This window comes from Accipiter gentilis, chromosome 18, assembly GCF_929443795.1.
Source record: "Accipiter gentilis chromosome 18, bAccGen1.1, whole genome shotgun sequence".
Taxonomy (NCBI): Eukaryota; Metazoa; Chordata; class Aves; order Accipitriformes; family Accipitridae; genus Astur; species Astur gentilis.
In genome coordinates, this window is record NC_064897.1 from 12,064,498 (window position 1) to 12,088,196 (window position 23,699).

The 23,699-nt window shown below is 39.4% G+C and overlaps 1 protein-coding gene across 1 annotated transcript; it reads left to right on the top strand.

The window, feature by feature from the left end:
* The first annotated feature begins 820 nt into the window (after nt 1-820).
* LOC126047610 (solute carrier organic anion transporter family member 1C1-like) lies at nt 821-23,154 on the top strand. The gene is made up of 15 exons (XM_049821445.1): nt 821-864; nt 2,806-2,951; nt 3,575-3,716; nt 3,824-3,956; nt 5,419-5,549; nt 5,768-5,914; nt 10,945-11,043; nt 11,831-12,067; nt 13,190-13,354; nt 14,724-14,919; nt 17,241-17,406; nt 18,973-19,154; nt 20,757-20,821; nt 21,998-22,115; nt 22,903-23,154. The coding sequence occupies exons 2-15, from the start codon at nt 2,841-2,843 to the stop codon at nt 23,123-23,125; spliced, it is 2,115 nt and encodes a 704-aa protein (XP_049677402.1). The 5' UTR covers nt 821-864; nt 2,806-2,840; the 3' UTR covers nt 23,126-23,154.
* Nucleotides 23,155-23,699: the final 545 nt, after the last annotated feature.

Genomic DNA, 23,699 nt, shown 5'->3' on the forward strand with positions numbered 1-23,699 from the left:
GTGAGCTGATTTTCTACTTGTGGTTGGTTAAGATGCAAGAGCTGGGCTAGCTGTGGGTAATACGCTCACTCTTTTTGTTTGGCCTGGCTGTAGTCAGCTTGGAGGGATAGCTGTGTCGTTCCTCATCTCCTATTGGCACCTGCAGGAACTGCTTGTGGTTTTGTTAAATAATTCTGATTTATAATAGGCAGGGGGTCTGACAGGAGGCTGTGATTTCCCGAGGGCATCCGCTTGTCTTTAGATCTCCACGAGGGTAGCCCTCTTGCACCTTGGCATTGGGGTTGTGACACAGAGGGCCCATACCAACACTGGCAGATGTCAATATACAATTCATGCCCTTCAAGGAGCTGGGTCGTCCCTTAGTATCTCTGCGGACCCTCATGAAAGGCACCAAGAAGTGCAAATTACTGAGGCTGCAGATAAGACGCTTGGAAAAACTGAGTCTGCTCAACTCAGGGCTCTTGTGTGTGAGCCGAGCCACTCTGTGGCTGGTGGGTGGGTGGCAGGGAGTCCCCTTTGTAGGATTGCTAAAAGCAGCTTTAGCGTTTAGACTTCAGGGGAAAAAGCAAGGGTGAAGAAAACAAGTTGCTCCTCCTGGGAGAGGCTGGCACCACTAGCATGCTGGCAGGTAGACTGCCAAAGTAATGACAACACAAGAAACCTGCTTTCTTTTGCAAAGCTTTTGTATCAGTGATTGTGGGAAAGTTTTGCAATCATGGTAAGAAGGAAATCCAAGGTTTAAAAAAATGCGGTGGAGCGCTCCACTTGGAGTAGGCAGCGCTTTTGCTGTGACGTTGCTCTGGCTCCAAGCCTGAAAGCCCTAGTGCACGGGAAAGAAACAGCCTGATGTCGCAGTGACACAAAGTAAGTTCTCTCTCTCTGCCTCTTGCTGTCTCTCCCCACCCTCCCTTCCTGCTTCTTTCCCTTTGTTTGTTTGTTTGTTTGTTTGTTAGGTGCTAGTGCAGGACAGACTGGGCTTTTTGTACATCTCGGTGTCACTAAACTTGAAAGGCATTATGTAAAGTGTGCAAAGGTACAATTCTGCAAATTATTATTTGGGTTTTTTTTTTTTTTAAAGAATAAGCACTGTGGACAGTGGGATGTTTTATCCCTCCATACAAAAAAATATTCACTACCATTAATTCATTTTTAAAAATTGTCTTAGATTAAATCTTGCATTATTTTTCTTGCTTCATTTAATCTTAAATACCACTGGTGTCAATGATTCACCAGTTTGCCAAAGTTCAGATTTTTATAGAGTGGTTATGGAAAATGTTATTGTTTCATTAGGCATAGAAGAAGTGTTTATACAGTTTAACATTTTCTATAAGTTTAAGGTAGATTGTTAGGCTGGCAGCATAACATTAAATATTGTGAAAAGAAAACCACGTCACTGATTTAAATACTGTTTATTTAACAGTCAGGTGTTTCACAAAGTTAATCATCAGCAAAATACAAATCAATAAAGAATGTATTTGCTTTAGAGAACTCTGTCTTTAAGCTCCCATCCTCTAAAGAGTGGGGTAAATCTGAATTCACCAGACTTTAATTACCTATAACTTCTTTTTTTTTCAATGTTTTTTTGATTTGTGAGCTGCTGAAGATGGTCTAAGGAAGGTTAGGTCCCTTTAGAAATTTCATATGTGGATCACTGAAATATACATGTGTTTGCTTTTCACAGCCACTTTTCGTGGATCCTGCTGGAGTAGAATTTGGAACTAAAAACTACAAAATTCAAGTTAGAGTGCTTATGAGGCTTTATATCTCTTTATTAGACATTAGTGCCTTTTCACAATTACTAGGAATAACTTCTGGGGGGCTGTTGGATTGCTAAGAGAGTCTTGTCCTTTCTGGGCATGGGTGGACATTTCTCAGGGAGTTGAAGTTGCTCCTGGGCATTTGCTTGGGAGAACTGAGCTCTCCAGAGGAATAGAGTGACCTTTGTGGGTTAGCCCGGGACCCTGCCATAGCCCTACAACCCCTGGTGTCGAAAATATCTCAGAAGACTTAAATGGCCTCTACTCATGGGACAGCTGGCCTGTGGGGCCTGCAGGAGGGGAACTTTGAGAAGTTTCCAGGGGAATTAAACAGTGTGGGGTATCTAAAATCCCAGTGTCTTGGGGACTTAAAGATAGTCATTATTAATTTCTTTTAATCAGTGCCCTCTTTTCCCTGATACATTTTTACCTACCATATGTCTTACCCTATTTTCTCCTCAGTCATCATTTAAGGTCTGACTCTACAAATGTTTATCCAATAAATAACGTTACTCATAGGAATGTTGACAGAATGGTATAGACTAGTGTTCAGTATTTCTGCAAATTCATGGATTACACAATTAGAGAAAATCCTAATGAATATAAAATACTATCAGGAGCCTACTGGATCATACCAAAGGTCCATTTAGCCTGGAACAGTGAAGAAATGCAGATATCTAAAAGAGACTATAAGAATTGGTTCAAGCATGGTGAAGATGCTTCTCTGACACACTGTCCTAGCCTCCTGCTGCTTAGGGACTTTCCTTCTCTGCAAAGATTTCTAAAAACTGTCAGCAAGTTCCCTTTGAATTTTCCGTCTATCCAAGAAGGTCCTGAAGTCTTTTGGAAAGCAGATTTCACGAAGGAGGTACACCAATCCTTAACTCATTACAATGACACTTTGAACACTCTTTAACATCCTTCCTGAGAAAAGGTGTTAATGTGTAGACATGTCAAGTAGTGTCTCACCATCTAGTATGTCTGAAAAACATTAGAACCTTTATTCTTATGCAAATAATAGTTAATAATAGTGATATTTTCCAAACAGGAAAACCTACATATCACATCTGGAGGAGGAAAACCATGGACAGGCCAATCACTGCTGGCCAACTTAAAGACAAATCGTTCTTCCAGGACAACGATGGCAGCACAGTTCCTGCCAAGAGTGTGTGCCATATTTGTTCAAAGCTAAAGGTATGGAGTTGAGCCCTCACCACATATTTTCTCTGCAATACTGAAAATGGCAGTTTGAAGTTCTGTCAAAATTCAGTTAGTTCTGTATGACACTGACATTACACGTGTTGGAAACAACGCTCTAGGTTGTGATTCCAAGCACATGGAGTCAATAAATGTGTTCAGAAGTTAAAAAGTGAGGCCATATTTTAATAATGAATCATTTAGAGGTGTGCTATAGCCATAGTGGTAGTTGCAGCTATATCTTTTTATCCATGTTTTTTTTTAGAACAGGAGAAGTAGGAGTAATAAGACATGCCATAATAGTAGTATCAGTGATGAACAACTTTATGCTGCAAGTTTTCCCTAAGAAAGGAAACAGCTAAAACAGTATGTGGTAGAAAGGTAGAAGGTGCACACAGTCAATGTCAACTTTATTTTTCTTTGCGGTGGAAGAGGCTTTGGAGGCCACCCTGAAAGAGGAGGAAAAATCTTCTGTTGTAATGAAAACGATAGGAAGAATCCCTCACAGACAATTAGAAAGCAAAGCATTTGATTTTTGTGTTTCTTGAGTAGGTTGCTCAGGCAACCAGCCATGAACAAAAAATTGCTTCTTTGCAAACTCAATGATTTTCTCTTTTCAGATATTTCTTGGAGCCCTATCTTTTTCCTTTTTTGCCAAAGGATTTTCTGGAAGCTACATGAAGAGCATGTCCAGTCAAATTGAAAGAAGATTTGAAATCTCATCATCAATTGTTGGCATAATTGATGGCAGCTTTGAGATAGGTATGTGTGCTTTCTTGGAAATTGGATAAATACTGCTTCTTAATACATTTTTCCCTAAAAAAACCCTCTTTCTGCAACCTTACTGGTTCTTTTTCCTGTTGATGTAGGTAACTTAATGGTAATGGTGTTGGTGAGCTACCTTGGACCAAGAGTTCATCGACCAAAAGTAATTGCTGTTGGATGTCTCATCATGTCCTTAGGAGCATTTTTGTCAGTGATGCCTCAGTTCCTAATGGGACGGTAAATATGGAGATTTTTCACATTGGGCACAAAGTGAACTTGACTATATAAAGTGTTTTTTAATCATACACCTGAGTTAAAAGTTTGACAACAGTAGTTTCTTCCAGATAACGGAGAGGTTTTAATAGGTGGAATCTTTAGTATTCTCTTTCTGATTTCCTCTCTGAAAGCTTACCTCTTTCTACAGGTAAGTAAGAGAGAAACCTCAGGTTTCTACAGAACTTATACATAATTAGGGATAAAGTGAGTTGAATTTTTCACCTGGGATGGATAAATAAAGATACATTTATTTTTATTTTTTTCAGCTGTTCTCCTTCTCTTATACTTAAATGAGCTGTAATGAGATCTTGATGGAAAAGGTTTCTTTCTCCACAGTGGCTATCCATGATAAGCTCTTTAAAATTACGGAAATTTGTATCTATCGTCTCCACTGAACTCGGGGAGAGTTAAATATCCCTTCAAATCTAAGCTTTAGTGCTTACACAGTTCTCAGAAGCAGTTCACACCTCTCCAATCCTTCGGCATCCTTACTGAATAGTAGTTGAAAATAAAACCCCTCTGTCCCTCAAAAATTAAAATTTATTTGTGCATCTTCTTTAATTCCAAGACAAATACAAGTGATAAGGGGTGTATGGAAAGAATTATATCTGGCGACCATGGTATGGACAGTAGCCACAGTCACTACTCTGCTTGGGAACCTGCACTGCAGGGGACAGCACAGGCCAGAAGCAGAGCCATGGAAATCTCTGATTTAACCCAAACTCACAGCCAAGTTCTGAAGATTACCCAGTCTTCACAACACCAAGCAAAACACAGTAGCCATGGGGACCTCCATGTCATCCATCACAATATTAAAGGTTACCGCTTGACTGCACAGTCAGAGGGAATAGCTGCTCTCCATTTATCCCAATGTAGTATAAAGGTACTCAGGCTGGCTTCAATTTACTCAGCAGATTTGCTGCAGCACCTGGTTGTCTAAATACAGACAAACTGGCACATGCGTTTTGCAGGCTGTGTTAATCTCTTTATAAACACAGATAGGTTACTACTAGATCCTTAGCTGGCTAATTTTAAACTAGCACAGCAATCTCTGTGTTACGAGTCTGTCACATAGGTAAGAAACCAGTGCCAGTATGGTAAAACATCAGCGCTGTTGTACGTAGACAGATGTGGGTGGACTCTGCCTCTGTCCTTCAGTCTAAAGAATGATCTCTTAAGCCCTGGAACCAGCTTTTTTTCTCCTTAGCTTAAGAAAATATTGGGGTTAGAATGGTCAGAGCATTTTGAAAAAAGTATGAAGATACCTATCTTTATTTTTAAGTGAAAGCACTGGAAATGGGTTGCCCCTCTGCTTTGCCTGCATGTAACAGGAATGAACATGTATGAACACAAGGCTTGTACCCACTTTCTGCAAAGCAGAGTCTTTCATGTGTCAGTTGTATTTTACATAGTTGTTTTCCAGTTATAATTATGAAAGAATAACTGTTACTGTGGACAACTCCTCTACGAGTGTATCAGCTTGCTCCCCAGCGTTGTCTGGGAGCCATCCCGCCACAGATGCTACAGAAACACCCAGCACAATGAAAAATTTCGGTAAGCAAAAGCTCTGATGCTGGGTTCCCTTCTTCTGCTTGTCCCCATTTTATACATGCTCTTTTACTGGAAAACAGTAAACCCCCTGTTAGAAACCATGATATATACAAACCCACCCTATAATGATTGTAAAAAAACGTATTTTATGTTATTTTTCTCTTGCAATGAAGTATTGTCAGAATTATGTTCACAGAAATGTAAATGTTTATGGCCTGCAGGATGTGAGAAAACAACGAATTCCTATCTGTGGCTCTTTGTGTTGATGGGGAACCTTTTACGTGGAATTGGGGAAGCACCAGTTATGCCTCTGGGAGTTTCATATATTGATGATTTTTCTAAAGAAGAAAACTCAGCATTTTACATAGGTAATATGCAAATGAGTGATTTTTATGCTAAACATTCTTTTCTTTCACATTTCTGTAGCCAAGCAAATACTCACCAAAAAAAAATCTATCTGTTCTGTTCTGGATAATTTTGGGTTGTACAGAGATAAAAAAGCAATGCAAAAGGGATCTCATGTTTATTTTCGAAGGATATTTCCCAGATGCTTTCCCCAACTAGCTTCTGCTACACATGCCAGTTTTCTCTGTGACAATATTTCTCTGTGACAATCAAATACTCATTTCTCCAAAGTGAGAAGTCATATCTGTCTTATCTGGCATATCATCTTCAGTACCACAGCTTCAGAGGATAAATTTCTTGCTAATCACTGTCTCACAGATAAGAGAATGATCCTTAATGTAAGGATCAGTAATGCAATCACAGTAATGTAAACGTGTTTCAGAAGCTTTTGCCTGACTTTTTGAATTTTACATGCAGCACACGCTTCCTGATGAAAGCTTTTTAAAGTCACTAGTTACCAAAGGAAAAACTAAATCTTTGCCAGGGTGTTGTAACAAATCCTTTCTAACTGGGATTTTGTTGTTGTTGTTTTGATGGAAGATAGCCTATTGCCCAAGACACAAAGACTTACACCCAAGCTAATTAATTTATTGCCAAACTGATTTAGTAGCATGGAGTGTTTGTGTGTCTGAGGGAGGTTAAAACTGCTGCCTGAAGTAAACGTTGTGAAGCTGAACTGGTCATAAAGACAGTAAGACACAGTTTCAGGAAGAGCTCAGTATGTAATGCTACAGGAGAAGGCCATTGCAAATGTCTTCATTTGGGGATGAGGAAATCTGCAGGTTGAAGAAAATGGAAGTATTGTGAAGGGAGCTGACAAACCCAAAACTTCCACTCAGCAGTTATCCAAAATAATTGTAATCGCCTCTGATTTTCTGATTAAAGATATTTTTAAAAGTTCAGCTGAAATTTTTTCTTGTCAGAATCTGATCTGGGAGAGATTTTGATGGGTTGGAGGCTATCGGGGAAGTGAGTTTACAAATATAAAGGAGATGCAGAGAATAGTATGGATTCAACCAAAATGAAAATTTGTTTGGGTCATGCAAGTGAAATAAACTATTTCATTTACAGAGTATTAAAATATTTTATTTTAACATTCTGAATAGCAATTTTCAGTCTCTTATTCCATTTTGATGGACAGATGCAATTTGCAAAAAAAATGAATGTTGAAATAGTCTTTTCCAAAGAGCTGAAATTCCTTTCTTGACCAACTTTAATTCTTTTCTATATCTGATTTTTTTATCAGTTGACTGAATCAATTTATGATCAGTGCTTTTGTAAAATAATAAAATAAGTCCTATAATGAAGTCAGTCAAGCCTTGCTGATGAATTTTGACCATTGATCTCATTATTTGACCCTGAGCAAGAAGTTTCACCTTCCTGTCTCTCCTTTTTCTCCTGCCTTTAGATTTTTTGTTGAGTAAGAAAATAAGTTATTTTGAGGCAGAGACAGCTTTTTATTAAGTGTAAATAGAATACATTATTAAGTGTCAAGAGAACGCATTAAAATCTTTTTTGGCAGAGTTGTAGTGCAGTGTGGACACATATTTAGCTAACGGTCACAAGAGCATTCCAGATGCTTTTAGAAGGCCTTGAACAGAATAAACAAGAAGACAAAAAAAGAAAGATGCCAATTAGAAGAACACAGGTGCACATTCCACGATAAAGGGAACTTGGCACAAAGAAGCTCAATTCGGCAGTTTATCTTGACCAATCAGACTGAGAAAAGCTTCACATGTTTTAGTTGGTATAACCAATTATGTCCTATGTTTATACACGTGGACAGAGTTAGTATAACCAATTATATCTTATGTTTATGCGCGTGGACAGTATCGATGTAACCAATCATATTCTATGCTTGTGCGCGTGGACAGTGACTTTGCAGAGTATGTGATTATAAGTATGTGTGTGTTTTAGCAATAAAGGGTCGTCTGTCATCTGCTTTCAAGATTACAGGCGTCCGTCTACTTCAATCTCCTCAGTGCAGGTGATATTTGACAGCAATAAAAGCAGAGTTGCCACAGGAAGGAAAAGAAAAGGAAAAATCAGTGGTTTTGTTAAGCTGTCTTACAGAGTATAGTAGAGGATGGTAGCTTTTTTGTAGAACTCTGTGAGAAACTGATTTTTTTCCAGGAAATTCTGTAGTTTTCAGACTGAGTCTTACAGATCCTTTTTAATTTATGTATTTCTACCAGGCCATCAGCGTGGTCCTGAGGTACTACAGTGCACTGCACACAATATACAGTCCTGAAAAGCTTTTCTGCTTAGGGTCACTACTCAGTATGACTGTAAGGTATAATGATCTGACCCTCTGTCTCTACATGCAATTGGCATTTGTCAAGAGACAGGAATATGAGGATCTCAGTGGTTTGCTTTGTTCTGAGAGGGGTCTTTGGTGGAGTGACCTTTGAGGCCAACTGCTCTGACTGAGAGGTTATTTCATAAATACTCCCCCATGCTAAGTGCTTAATTTGTTCCTGTGTTTTATGGTCTTCAGATGTTTCACTTCTGTTCAGGTGCCTATCGAAAAGTTGCCAACATACATATGAGGATTTCACCTATACTAATAAGCTTTCGGTAGCCAACTTTTAAAATGAATTTCTGATTTTATTTGAAACTGAATATTGACACAGTTAATTAATGGCAGTAGCCATCAGACTTACCATGTAAGAGAAGTAACAGACAATTAAAGATATTTAATGAGGAGTACTTCACTTCCATGAATTTCTCACCAAAGCAGAGTCTTTAAATGAACGAATGAATGAAATTTCATCACTGATTTGAGCACTAGCATATAACCTTGTATCTATTGAACCCATGGCTTCAATAGAAGCATATCTGAAGCCAAAGTATGTTGTAAATTTTCATACCTGTTAATGCTAAATTACTCATCAATACAAGGGTGTGGCTGAGCTATATCAATATGCAGCAGCTGATTAACTGATAAGTCTGCATGCTTTACTGTTTGTGGTTTAGTCTGTTTATTAATTACAAAGAATAAATATTACAAAGGAAAAATATGCTAAGAAAATATCACAGTGAACTTATTTAGTTTTGTTTTATCACAATACAAGCATATTATCTTAGTGAAGTTATTCTTAAATTTAAAGGGTATGCAAAAGTTAAATTTAATTTAAAAACTATACCTATGCAAAATTATTGCACCTATGTTTCCTAGCTTATCTGATAGCTTCTGGTATCTTAAAGAAATATACTGCATACAAATGCCATTGGTGTCGGTGTGCTGGTTTTTATCTGTTTATTTTAGAAATTTGTCACTGAGTATTTGAACTATGGACATGAGCTTGCATAGCTCTGAATAGTAAGTTCTACTTTAGACTCACTGATAAATAAATATAAAGAGCTAATTCCTAGCTTCTAATGTCAAAATTCTGACTCTGCAGAAGTCAGTAATTTTGGAAGCATCAGAATTTAGTCTAAAAGGCCAGATCTTCCAATGAAGTAAAATGAGAGAACTAAATGAAAGCAATATGCAATTGGAGCAATGAAGCAAAGATGAGAAATCATATGGTTAAATTATGCTGTAAGAATTTATTGCAGAAGTCCTTGATCATAAGCTGAGCAATCACTATATTCAGAAGAGAATTTGCAAAACGAACAGGAGAAAAATCTCTGCAGTAGAACAACACAGTAGGATTTACAGAGCCTAGTGCTGAATGTGGGCAAGAACTGACAGGCACTTGGTCAAGAATTCCTTTTATTCTAATAGAATTAAGCCTTCTGCAACTTCAAACAGCTCCCAGGTGACAGTTCTATGCTAGAATTCAGAAATCCAAACCACTGAACTTTTTTTTGAAACTGTTACCCCCTCACAACTAAACTTCAACAGATCAACACAAGTGACAAGACAATGTGAGGACCTATGCTTGAATTATTTTTAGAACATTTTTATTTTATGTTGATTGTCAGCAGTGGTCACCAAAATCATATGGTGCTGTATTTACATACCCAGTTAGCAAAATGCAGTCCTAGCTTCCTAGGTTTCTGCTAGCCTTCACAACTTATTCATTTGCTCTTAGGGGCAATGCGCCTTCTTCTGATCCCATGTTATCTCCTCTGTAAGCAGAGACAGAGCTGGAAATTGAAGCCCTAGGGAGGCCAGTAGCAAAATTGAAAGTTGCTTTTAAAGAGGTTATTACTCCATCACTAGATTTCTTTATTTTTTTTACAGCCACATAAGTATGTATTAACACAATAGCTTGTTTGCTCATTCTAGTGCTGAATGAATCAACAAAAATTCTGTCTAATGAACTTTGATCACATACAGGGACATTTAGATCTCCTTGTTACCTACTGAAAATATTCTTGGGGCCCTGTACCTAATTCCATGTCCACGAACTTTTATTGTCCCTGTCATCCTAATGTGACTCCAAACTACAAAGATGTGCCTTCTTATATTGATGCACACCATCAGATCAACTACTGCTACTGAAAATTAGACTAGGGACCTGAACACATAGTACAGGGAAAAGGCTTGGCTTCTACAATCGCAGAATATCATACAAGCTGTAAATAGAGTTGCAGGTAGGCTTATTATGACTCCAACGGGCCTAGAGTTGTACGTTCATTAGTTATCCGCCACAAGCTGAACAATGCAATTACAGAAGTCTAAGAAGAGAAGTAAGGAGGAGGAGGGTTAAAAATCATTTTAATGTTATTCTCTTTCTTCCTGTTCCTTCCAAGACACCAATCTTGCCAATGAAATGCATGTGGGAGTCCACATGAAACTGTGCTCGCTTCGGCAAAGCCCTGTGCGGGTGAAGGAGCCTGCTTCCACATCGCAGTTAGCGTGTTGGCAGCTTATGGCTTATTTTCTTGCTGCTCAGAAGCTTCCCATTAGACATCCCCCAACAGGCTGTGCTCCCTTTCTGTCTCCTCCTTCCTCTCCCCTTTCCTTGCTCGCAGAGAAGAAGGCCTGCTTGTCCATGCAGCATTTTTCTCACCCTCCTGTGCCGCCTCCCTTCTCTTACAGGCCTGGTGAGATCGTCGGGCATGTTTGGGCCAACCCTGGGCTTCCTGCTTGGATCTTTCTGTGCCAGCCTCTGGGTTGATGTCGGCGTTGTGGATATTGGTAAGAGACTGTGGAGTGGTGCATTAACTGAGGAGATGGCTGTGTATAGGAACCTGCATGCCAAGAAGCGCCTTCCCAGCTTACTACTCCAAAAAGGGGGGCTTTCTAGAGAGTTTTTCCTACTCAAAAGCTGGTGTTATTTGCACTTTAATATCAGCAGCATTGTACTGCGACTGGAATAGCCCTTGATGCAAGACCCTGCCCCCACTATAGGAAAATGTTGCACCTCTTTTTAGGCTTGCACATGCACTTGTTACACCCTTGCTGCACAGCTGAGAACAAATGAGCAAATGAAAAGCCATCCCCACATTGAGGCAACAGTGAAAGGCCTTTGCTCATGGACACTTGTCAAAAATTATGTTCTTTCAAAAAGCATGCAGCAAAGATTCATATGAAAACTAATTTCATTGTTCAAATCACTTTCAAGTCTCTAATCCCAGGGAAAATTTGAGGAACTTTGAGGAAAACCCGTTGATTTTGGGGATAGAAGAAGGAGGGGACAGTGGGAATTTAAGAAAGGGGAGTTCCTTTTGGGTGGTGAAGGGCCCTCTTGCACTTATTCGCACAGCAAGTGTTGGAAGACTGTGGCAATGCCACTGTGGTCTAAATGGAGACATCTACTTTTGAGTACATGGGACTGAGCTGATACAAGCTGCATTTCAATTCTTCTTATGAAACATAAATAATCTCTGTTCTGGTCTTTAAATAGTATATATAAGGATACCTAGTAAGTTTAATTGCTCTGCATGATACTTAATCTGTTTTCCTGTCTTTCTGTATTTTACAGATGCTATCAGCATAAATCCCAAGGATACCCGTTGGGTTGGTGCCTGGTGGCTTGGATTGCTTATCTGTGGAGCAGTCAACTTCATTGCTTCATTGCCTTTCTGGTTTTTGCCTTACTCCTTGCCAAAAGAAGGAGAGAATGAAAACCTGAAGATTAGTCATTTGCCTGTTCAAGGAGATCACTGTAAAATAGACCCCCCAGCTCAGCCACAGTTAAAGTTTTCAGAGGCAGTAAAAGGTGAAAGATTATTGCCCAAATGTTTGCATGTGAATTTCCTCTCACGGGTTCATTCTGAGCTGAGCATGGATTTGCACAATGCTCAGCAAAATGCATGTTTCTGCAGGTCAAATGATGGGCAAAAATGCTCTCTTTAACATGCTAAGGGTGTGTTTTTCAGTCCTCTCATGTCAGACAGCTGGAAAAATCCCCTGCTGTTGCTTTGAGCACCAGACATTCTCAGTTCAACACGGTATCCGTCATATGATGTAATACAGCTATAATCTTACGGTTATGAAGGAAGAGGGGGGAAAATGTTCCATCCCTCATTAATGACCAATGCACAGCTGGCAAGTTACTGTTTCACTGAGGCCAACATATGGGAGGGAAACATGAGGCTAAGTACTACGTTCGCTGTTGGAGGGGTTTCACTGGCTTCATAGCTCAGTGATGCTAAATTAACCTCATATAGGCAATAACAGACTCAACTAGCCAGTGCTGGACACCCCAAGTGTTTTATTCATATGTATGTATGCATGTGCACCCCTTCATGGCTATGGCAGAGGTGTTTTGAACTCTCATCTTTTAGGCAAGTGTGCCAACAGCCAGACTACAGCCTAAATGCAGGTTTTTGTCTTCACTTTAATTTCATGGACCTAGATACTCTAATCAAGGGTCTCAGGAAAGGTTCCAGCCTTTTGCTGGGTCTTTCTCTGAATATCAGCCTCGTGTGGGGCTGTCATGTGGTTTGCGAAGGCTCCTGCTTTAGGCACCAAACTTTTCAGTTGGTATACTATAGAGAGTCTTAATGCTCCTGTAGGGACACTCTCCTGTACAGGCATTGAGAATCAGTGTTGCAAGCCTTCGTGCCTTTGATGAATAGTCTGTGTCACACACGAGATGATCTAGGATTTCTGATTCCCAGCTCAGCATCCACTGTGCCATTCAGCCATGCTGCTCCTTTAAGTCGTGTGTTGACAATGAGGAAAACTCTCACTTGAACAAGCATATGTTTTGGTAGGCAAGGAGTTATGACCTGCAATACAGCCAGTAATTAAAAAATTAGTTTTATTATCTAAAGGATGTCAAAACAACTCTTTTCTGTGTTTAGCAGGGTGTACAGCATATACCTCTCCATTGCAGATTTCTTCCCTTCTCTGAAGAAGCTGTTTGGAAATCCAATTTTCCTGGTGTACATCTTCCTCACTATTCTACAGTACAATTCCCTTGTTGGGTTAATAACCTATGAGACAAAGTTTATGGAGCAGCAATTTAATGTATCAGTGGCAAGGGCCATCTTTCTAATTGGTAGGTACCCGTCCTTCTTTTAAATTCCAGTGTCAAAAAGGAAGCTTTTCTTTGTTATTTCACCTTCCTCTTTAGGAAGAGCTTCTGTGAACTTTTTTGGTTAAAAAAAAGTATGTAGTAGTTTATTAATTTTCATACCATATTTTGAAAATGGATGTTAATTTTCGTGTTAATTTTCCTGGTGTTTAGTGAGCTAGAGGATTGCTAGAACTGGGTGGATTTTTTTTTGGCTGAAGTTATCTTCAGAGTGAGAATTGGGTTATGAATGTGTCTGTTTTCATTAACAAAAACCACACATAAACTGCAACTAAGTAACAACTAAAAGAAAAAAAACTATTTAATTTAGAAAATGTCTAAAGAAATGTGTGATATTTCCTTTTCAGAATAACATCTAGGTATAAATGTTCTTCCATTTTGATTACAAATACAAATTTTATAGGCAATAAGAACCCAAAATGTAAAATTTTGACTCATTTCATTCAGCTCAAAGCTCTTTTTATTTGCTAGTCCCCTCAAAAAATAAGTTCTTTGTAGTGTTCTACAAAAAAAGAATGCTGAAATTATATTAATCTTACAGTGATTAATATGGTCTCATAGCCTGGCAAGAAAAGCAGGGTATTTGAGGTCATTGCAAAATTGATATTCCATCACTTTAATCTGAAGGCCCCTTGCTTTGCTGCAGGTCAGGTACAAATGTGGGAAGAACTTTCTTTTTCCTATCTTCTTTTGGATGCAGGGAAAGTTTTACAATAACAACATGAGAAAAAAACCAGCCAACCAAAAAAACCCCAAAGAGAAAGGCAAACCCCTCACAATAAAACCTTGTAAAAGCTCTCTATTTAGAATGTAAATATTAGGGCTGGAGTTTGTGAAATGCTGAATGGGTTAAATCTAACTGCAAATCTTTCAGTGATTCACTCTCAGAGCAAAATGGAATCCAATCAAAACCAGACGCTGCTTCCTTTCATGTTCTGTTTTGAAGATTGTTTTTTGGTAACTTTCAGGAAGTTTAATGTTTTATTTTAGATGAGGGAGTGCCCATGAGCTAAGACATTTATCTCATTTACTCCAGTTTCTAACAGGTACCTGTGTAGGTTTTATTATATCAGCATACATACAAACAACAGTATAGTAAAAAGGTAGGGAATATTGAGGAACTAAGCTTTTTAAAGTCATAACATGACTTGAAAGAAAATGAGAAAGTAAGCAAAATTACTTAAAGGTAACAAAAAGTCTTAGAACCTCAAAGGATCAGTCTGAAAATAGGTCAGTATCTGATATTTTGGAAACTACTAGAACAAGATATTTATTCTAAAAAGGGTCAATGCAAGTGACAGCAGTTAACATTTTTCTTGCCTTCTATTTGCAGGTGTGATACTTTTACCCATCACAATCCTGGGGATGTTTTTAGGAGGATTTCTGATCAAGAAATTCAAACTTCACATAACTGAAATGGCAAAGTTTGCGTGCATCACCTTTATAGTAGCATATTTGTTAAACCTCTTGTACTTTATGTGTAGTTGTGAGGTGCTCCAGGTGGCTGGACTGACAGCACCCTACTCTGGGTTTGTATCCCGCTGGGTTTGTGTTGGTTGTGTCATTTGTCATGGCTGCTTCCTGCCCTGTGCAGAACATGGTGCATGCACCTGTATTCCTCTACTCTCGCAAACCAATCTGGGTGTGTAATCTCATCTGGGCTACAAACCTTCTACTCTAGAAAACATTGTGATTTGAAGTTGGATCAGTTCTGAAATGTGTCTTCTCTGTTGATTTACTGTAGCATATTGCTATATTCTTTTGCATAAAAAAAATTAATATATGTGTCTGTTTAAAGACAACAAATTTTCATTGAAATTGACCTGTATTAGGTCATCTGCTAGTGTCAATCAGTGTGGTTTCAGCTGGAGTGGAGCTACTGTGATTATATCATTTTACTGCTCTATTGGTGGTGATACACACAAGAAAATCCTAGATGTTGAGATAGACATGTCAGGCTGAAATGATACCTAGTGTTGAGGATGGGCAGAATGTCCCAATTTTGTTTTTCAAATTTCATTTAAATCAGACGTTTCTTTTTCTAAATGATTTATTGCTGCATATTGACAATATACCTCTATTCTGGCAAATTACTAATTAAGATGAAATTTATCACAGGCAAATTAAGTTTTTATATTCTATTTCAAAGCTTTAACTTAAAGCCGGTCTCTTCCTACCATGTAGGGAGTGGGATATAAAAAAAGTGGTGAAAGTGACTTCCCCATAGTCCCCCAGCAGCTCTGCCTCTAGAAGGGACGATCCTCTAGATCAGTAGTCATCAACCTGCATGGGAAATTACCAGTCTCCCTTGGTATCTGGAGCTGCTGACCTGCCTGCATCCATTTTCTCAGCTGGGAGATAGAAAGTGGTCATGTCAGGAGTGTGTGCTGCCCAAATGGACGTTCCCCCTCCCTTACCAGGACCATGGTCATGCTTTCTTGAGAATGTTTTGCTGACTCTAGCAGCTTGCCACAATTGCTTACTGTTTAAATTTAGCTCAGACTGGTCCAACAAATTTCAAGGGATTTTAGAGGATTAAACTGAATCCAGCAGGGCTTGCTAGATTTTCAATTCAGACAGAAACTCAGTCCTGTGTTTTTTGAAACTGAGCCTATGTTCAGGGAAATATCTAAGTTGTCTTGGCAAACCTGGCACTGAGTTCAACTTTGAGATAACTCTGGTTGAGTGCAACATCTGATACTGTAGAGTGAATTAAAAATAAGCAGAAACATCAAGACAGCAAATACAGCAAATACTGAAAGAGCAATTACAGTTTCTCCAGGAGAACTGAGACTGGAGAATTTAGCATGTGCTAGGATTGTTCTAGTTAAGCGGCTCAAATACTGTTTTACCTGTTTAACAATTTGTAGTTTGAAGACAAGCAACAGCCTAACGAGGGCTAAACCCCCAGTTATTTTCCCTTCTAAAAGGCAGGAGAAATGTAGCCCCCTTGAGGTGCGTTTTGATTGAGGTATGAGGATGAAGAAAAGGCAAATTTTGAACACTTTTTCCTTCATATTTTGAATTACTTCAAAGCAGGGGTGATATGTAGATGGTGGACTCCTTATCAAAATGGACACTTTATCAAAATTGAGCCCTGCTACCATGCCCTCAGAGTTGCTGGCCACTTTTTAAATTCTCAATTCTAGTTGTCCACTTAGTTTAACTCCTTGGGGCCTTATTTTGATGTTTCTTATAGAAATGCTGGTAAAAGCGGAGACTATGAAAGTCCATGAAAATATACAAGAAATGAGGTCTGATAAGAAATGGGGCTCAAGCCTGTCCCAGGTGCAGGACTGCTGCTGTTGAATAGGGGCAGAGCTGGGAGAGAAGCAGCACTTCTCACTCAGACTCATGCAACTTTCATTGCCACTAACTGGCTCTAATCTAGTGAAAAAAATGTCAAGGACATCTTGTTGCTGTAGTTTTATGTCACCATTTCTAGCACCCAGACATGGTATGGTATCTACTGCTAAGGAAAAGCATGGCCAGTCTACAGGTGATAAGAGATTCAAGGTATGATTTAATTTTTCTTGGGTTGAGCTTTCAAATGAAAAAGTAATACCAAATATTCCCTCCCAGCCAAGAATGCCTTGTTTGTAAGTTCCATGCCTTTTCAGAAACAATCCATAAAAATGTTAATGCTTGATGAAAAATCTCAAGAACTTTGGTTTAGCTGAAATTAGCTTAGTCTCCATATAACAACTTCACAGTCCATTGGATGGTAGCAGATACCTGTCCATGTTGATTGCTTCAATTTCTCCATGTTTTTCCTGCCTACTCCCTGATATTTTGTTTGACTATATAATTCGAATAAATAATTCTTTTATTTCTTTCTATTTTCCTCCAGACTAAAGCATCTTTCCTCCCCCAAAATGAGCTTCATGGCCAGTTGCAATACTGACTGCAGCTGCAAGCTGGATCAGTGGGACCCTGTATGTGGGGATAATGGGATCACTTACATGACGGCCTGCTTTGCGGGATGTAAATCGTCGACTGGGATGGGAAAGAATACGGTAAATACATAGGCAGATAGATGATTATTTAGTAAGGTGTGTAGAGATAGGACAAGGGGTAATGGTTTTAAACTAAAAGAGGGTGGATTTAGACTAGAGATGAGGAAGAAATTTTTTACGATGAGGGTGGTGAAACACTGGAACAGGTTGCCCAGTGAGGTGGTAGGTGCCCCATCCCTGGAAACAGTTAAGGTCAGGTTGGACGGGGCTCTGAGCAACCTGATCTAGTTGGATATGTCCCTCCTCATTGCAGGGGGGCTGGACTAGATGACATTTAAAGGTCCCTTCCAACCCAAACTGTTCTATGACCCTATGATTGTAGGTAGAGCTAGATTTCTCCATCTATTAAATTTTTGGCTTTGTGATTAAGAAATCCTGTAGACACAAACGTCCATTCTATATGGTTTAATCTTGTAGAAACTGAGTGAGTGCAAGGTTGCAGGAAGGGTTTTTAAGAGTTGGAGTGAGGTAAGCGAGCTATTCAGGAAAGAAATGAAAACGTCAGACTCTTAACATACATTTATTGAATGCTTTATTTTGATTTTTTAAAATTTAATTTCTTCTCAGCAAGATGACCATAAATTTGGCTTTCAGTTTCTCAGTAGATCTCTTACTGTGTAGGTACAACACAGCCAAGAGGGGTTTGCTTTAGAAGACCTTTACTAGTCTGGTTGCTGTACTAGCAAAATCCTGTGGTGTTAACTCATGCAGCAGAAATGTATAGAACTGTGAATGCCAGTTTCACAAACTGTTACAGATTATACTGGAATTGCCTGCTTTCCTGAGTGCCATAGCTCAGGGAAGAAAGTTGTAACACTAAATTATACAGCCAAGAGGTCCTGTAAATATACATCTGGCTATTTTGTTCAGTGTATCAGCAGCAAAGCCATTTCAGGACTTCAAACAATCCTACCTGGGCAAGACCATTAAAAACAGAAGGCTTGCACAAGTGTGTGCAAATGGTCATGTCTTCTGGCAGAAGCAGAATTGTCTTCATGCAACAATACTGAAAAAGACAAGCAACATTTTCAGGCTTATATCCATATATCCCAGCACTATTTTCTTGCTTCACTTCAGGGAAATTGGCTTTCAAACCCATGTCTCCTGCTAACTTCAAAGGCTGTAAAAACAGTTCACTGTCAATCCAGCACCAAATGCTGTTGTAGATACATAACAATAAACATGCATGATTGCATTGTTGGGTCCACAGCTATATTTTTATTGTTACTCATCTACTTTATAGGATTCCTGAGCAGAATGGCTGGATAACAATTCACGTCTGAATTTTATAGCTTTGACCCATTTTAAGCATACACAGAGCACCTTCTGTCCTAGCAATGGCATGGCTGAAACTAGAGTCACAGTTTCTTTGTGCCTCTGGAGCCGCTCAGAGTGCTGGAGCATACCAATGAACTTGGCCATCAGTCTGCAAAGATGATTAGGGAGGTTCTTTCGGTGTAAACAACAGCCTGCCTGTTACGGGGAGTGAAAAATCTAGCTACTAAAATAGTTTTGTGCCACTGAATTCTGATTAAATAAATTCTTCTTCTCATCTTCTCCTTTCAGGTGTTCCACAATTGCAGCTGTGTGGAAGGACGAGGGCATGGGCTTGGCAATTCCTCTGCAGTTTTGGGACAATGCCAAAGAGAAAGCTGTACCAAAGCATTTCCCTATTTCTTAGCATTACAGACTGCATGTGCATTTATTTTAGCCTTAGGAGGCACTCCTACATACATGATTATGTTTAGGTGAAATACTTTACCTTACCTTGACCATAAAACTTGGGGAAAGAGAAACAGAATATGGTATCTACTATTTCATTCCTATTGTGAGGAATGGCATGCTGATCAAACTGGGGCCCTGAGTTGAATATGGTATGAATATGGTATGAATATTCTAGTTGAATATGTCCCTCCTCATTGCAGGGGGGCTGGACTAGATGACATTTAAAGGTCCCTTCCAACCCAAACTGTTCTATGACCCTATGATTATAGGTAGAGCTAGATTTCTCCACCTATTATATTCGCCTGTACTCTGAAATCCAGCTCTGTTCAGAGGCACAGCAAAATGCCTGTCCTCCAATTTAATTCCAGTTTAAGGCTGAGTAGGTACTTTGCTGATGAAATGGTGGGCCTTATGCTGATCCTGCACGTTAGTTTTCACTTCCAATGACAGGGATGTTTTTAACAGAGCAGAGAACTTGAAATAAGATGGCGGTGCTAAGCCATGTCCAAGGTGACTATGCTGTTCACATTACTCTGGATAAAAACATTCACCTTTGTTAAGTCTTGTTGCCTCACAATGTTTTCTGTGTTGTGGGAAGTCCGATACTCCCATTTTTTGTGAGGCTGGTATAAACAGAACTATGTCAGCAGCAATATTTTTTTTATTTTTGCTCCTTCAGTTCTAAAGCAGCACTGCTATTTTACACTCAGAAGAAAAGACAATGTTCTGTGCCTTTTGCGTGGAAGTTTCTTTCCACTCATACTCGTGGGTGAATCGCAATCTTCAGTAGTCAGTGCACAGGACTAGATAACTCTCTTGGCTAAGCTGCTGATTCTTCTGCAGTATTTCTAAGTGCCCCCATTCTTAACGCATGCCTGGATTATGGGCAAGGCTAACTTTGCTGGGCAGTTTCCAGAACACTAATGTGTATAATGAGAAGCCTTTCATGTTAATGCTGAAAAGACAATATACTGATGTATAAACTCCAGTTCAGGAAACAGGCTGGCCACGTAGCAAGTCTCCTGCCCCTGTGCCAGCTCAGTACTCCCCTCTGCTTCTTGTCAATGCTTCCAGTTCATCTGACGGACACAGGCTGTTTCTCCACTGGTAGGAATGAGGTGCTTTTGTAGCCAAGTGATGCACATTCGCTGCCTCTCTGCAAAATGCTACTGGCAGAAGTGGGTGTTACCTGCATGTAGCGAGAAAGGACCGCGCACCCTTGTTCCCTCTGTTCACCACTGCACAGTGCAGACCCTTCTAAAACAAGGCAGATTCTTGGAGCTTAATTTACGGACATGAACTGCCTACTTTTAGTTGTTTCACTTTAATTTTCCCATGCATCCTTCCCCACAAGTGTTTACAATCTGCTCTCCTTGGATTCAAGATCAGTTTCTGTAGATTCTCCCATTTATTTCATTGAGAGTTCAGCCACTGATGTCAATGGAAGGAGGCTCTACATCTGAACTTTAGCTTTGGTGAAAGTTTTCAATTAGGGTTTGAGTGAGCTATGCTAGGTAAACCACAGTACTCTTGCAATGGGGCACGTGCTGATGTTCACAGCATGACTATAGCTACATAACTCTATTGTTCCCCAAAACAATATACTATTTTTGTTTCCTTTTTAGATCTGTTTCACCAGACCTGAAATCCTTTGCTGTTGGGATTGAAACTTTAGGTGGTAGAGTACTAGGTAAAACTTCATTTCTTTGTGGGATTCAAGTAGCTAGTCAAAGCAATAGACCAAAGCTAGACATTTTAATGTCCTTGCTCCAGATGAGAACAAAAGCAATTTTCCAAAATTTGTCTTTGTAAGCAGACTATGCATTTCAAAATATTTGGAGGAGCTTGCTACATGTTTCCTGGTATGTAATTACATGTTATGATTATGCCTTCAGAATTTTTTCTACGCAGCAAAGGAATCAGGCAAAGGAAGGAGATTTCTTTGTACTTTGGTTTTTTTTTTTTTGATTCGTGAACACAACTATCTGAGCTTGATCAGTCTGGATATCCTTAACACCTATGCTCCCTTTTGCTGACCATTTTTCACTTAGAGCTACCATGTACTCTGCCAATTACTTTCTTTCTTTTGTTTATCTGCAATAAATCATCATACAAGTCTTCGGACGTGGAGTCGGCCCTGCCTCTAGCAAACCTTCCTTATCTTCATTTGTTTGCTGATTTTTGAAATCTTCCCCACACAGACAAAGCAAGCAGTCATTTGGCTCTCTCCTCTAATCTCTGTATTTTAGCTGAATGCTGCAGAGAATCAATCTTGTGCTTTTATGAAATAGTTTTCTTCACAAAACTGCACATTATCCCTGAAACAGCTTACTGATTATATTAAAGCATTATGACTCTCTAAAAGGAATTTTTTCAGTACTACATAAGTAATACACTTATTACCCAGTTGTGAGCAAGTGCTTAATTTCAGCCCTTTGCAATCAGCTAACCGTTTTTAATGGCAAACTTTTGTGTAATACCTGAATAGGTACATTAGTATACATAAATATTAATATGTCATGGCATGTAATTCCACACTGGGGGCTGAAAAGGAAATGTTGGTTATATTATTTCTTTAAACAACAGAAGTTATAACTGTAATAAAAATGCCATTAAAGTAGAATTACTAACATTTCCCTTGCTGAATATAATAATGCTATAATAGTCCATCTTTTCAACTTCATTTAGGTACTTGCTTAAATATTTTCACAACTCTTGGAATCTCATAGTTGGAGCTAGGTGTTTAGTCCCATTTTATGCAGCCATAATTCAGAAACCCTCAGATTAATTTCCTCATTTCTTTACCATGACATTAAATGCTGAGATCTTCATGTCTGTGATCACATAATAAGATTTTTCTTTGCAGGAGGACTCCCAGCCCCTATTTATTTTGGTGCCTTGATAGATGAAACCTGCTTGAAATGGGGGACAAAAAACTGTGGGGGATCTGGATCTTGCCGGGTATATGACACAAAAGCATTCAGGTAAGCTGAAATCTTTGGTAAGGGCTAGGGAATTTGGCTTCCGAGGCAGCTTTGGGCACCGAGAAACAAGGTATACTTTGCCCATGTCAATTGTCAATAGACTGATTAGGATACTGAAAGCACCAAAGCTCCTTATTTTGACTAGGCCTTAATAGATCAAATAAGCCAAATATTTTTGATTCAATCTGACATATGACATTGCAGTACACTGCCTTACATCACCAGTATTTATTCCTTTATTGAAGCCTTAGCACGCTGAATAACTCTGCGATGCTTTGGCTTTGTGGGAGACTGAAAAACTGTGGAGTTGGAGTAAGTATAGCACCGAAGATGCTCTTCCTCATCCCTTGTTTCTCTGCTTCCTAATATATAAGACACCTTACAAAATCCACTTGGAGAGGGGACCCAAATGACTGGTGGTGCATGGAGAGCTGTGGCCAGGGGCACCGAGTGCTGCCAGTGAGGGGCTGGGGGAAGGCTGGGACAACAGGGGAAAAGCCCCGGCTGGTGCAGCTCGTCCTGTCCCAGCTCTAAAATGTAGTCAGCTGAATGGGAGAACCCTTCAGACAGGAGGCATTTCTGCTAGGAGTATAGGACCTGATTAGAACCTGCCTGGGGCTAAATATCATGAGGTTGTTTGCTTTCTGTTATTTCTCAAAACGTGGAGCAATACCTGGTTGAGAATAGATGGTTTTGCCAAAGTACATTTGATATCTTACTTGGTTCCGCTCAGAGTTGGCAAGCTTTATTAATATAAACATATTTGGTCACCTTTTTTTTTCCCTAGAAATGTCTATCTTGGCCTCATTGCAGGACTACGGGCAGGATGCTGTCTCTTATACATAGTGCTCTCTGTTTTAATAATGAAACGCTTCAAACCAGATGGCAAAGAGATGACAGATATTAAAAATACAGAAAGATCAACCAGCAAAGAACCAGATACTGCCAACAGAAAAGAAATTCTTCCTGGTGCAAGAACCTCAGAGGAGAGTGAGGAAACTTGTATGTAAAAAAGAAACAAGGTCTTTTCATAACTTTGCCTATGCTTCAGTTTTTCTAAGCACAACAGGAGTCTAATTACTGGCTTCAACAGCTAGTTTATATTTTGGAGGTCCAAAAAAATGTCTTTGAAACATTGACTTTTAATTTGCTTTACCTTATCCTCTGCTTCTCCTCCTCTGAAACAATAGCAGGAAAAGGTTTTCAAAATTTTGGGGAACTCTCCCATCCTCTTGCTCTCAGTCCCTTTCTAGACCAACAGTAGGACTAGCCAAAATTTTTCAAGTGTCATAAATTTGATTATGATTGAAAAATTAAAAAGAAGAAATCCACAATAAGCTGCTTTTCCATTTTCACAGACCTCATTTCAAGTCCTCTTGCTCTGTACTTAGGCCTATAGCTCTCAATGGCCAATCAAGTTATACTTGCCCAGTGGCTCCGCCGGCCTTTGCTGCGCAGTTCATGACCAGAGCTCTTTCTTCCAGACTGGGTCCCATGGCCCATGCTCAGGGGAGAGCCCCAGGGCCATCAGTGAGCACTCCCTGAACAAGAACTGCACAGTGACTCTGGGGTTTGGCTTGAACA

Excerpts from the sequence above, each read along its gene's own strand:
- LOC126047610 (XM_049821445.1), top strand. The coding sequence starts at position 2,841 with ATGGACAGGCCAATCACTGCTGGCCAACTTAAAGACAAATCGTTCTTC. Across the intron at positions 11,044-11,830 it reads TGTCGGCGTTGTGGATATTG|ATGCTATCAGCATAAATCCC; the intron begins GTAAGAGACTGT and ends TGTATTTTACAG. Across the intron at positions 14,920-17,240 it reads CTGACAGCACCCTACTCTGG|ACTAAAGCATCTTTCCTCCC; the intron begins GTTTGTATCCCG and ends ATTTTCCTCCAG.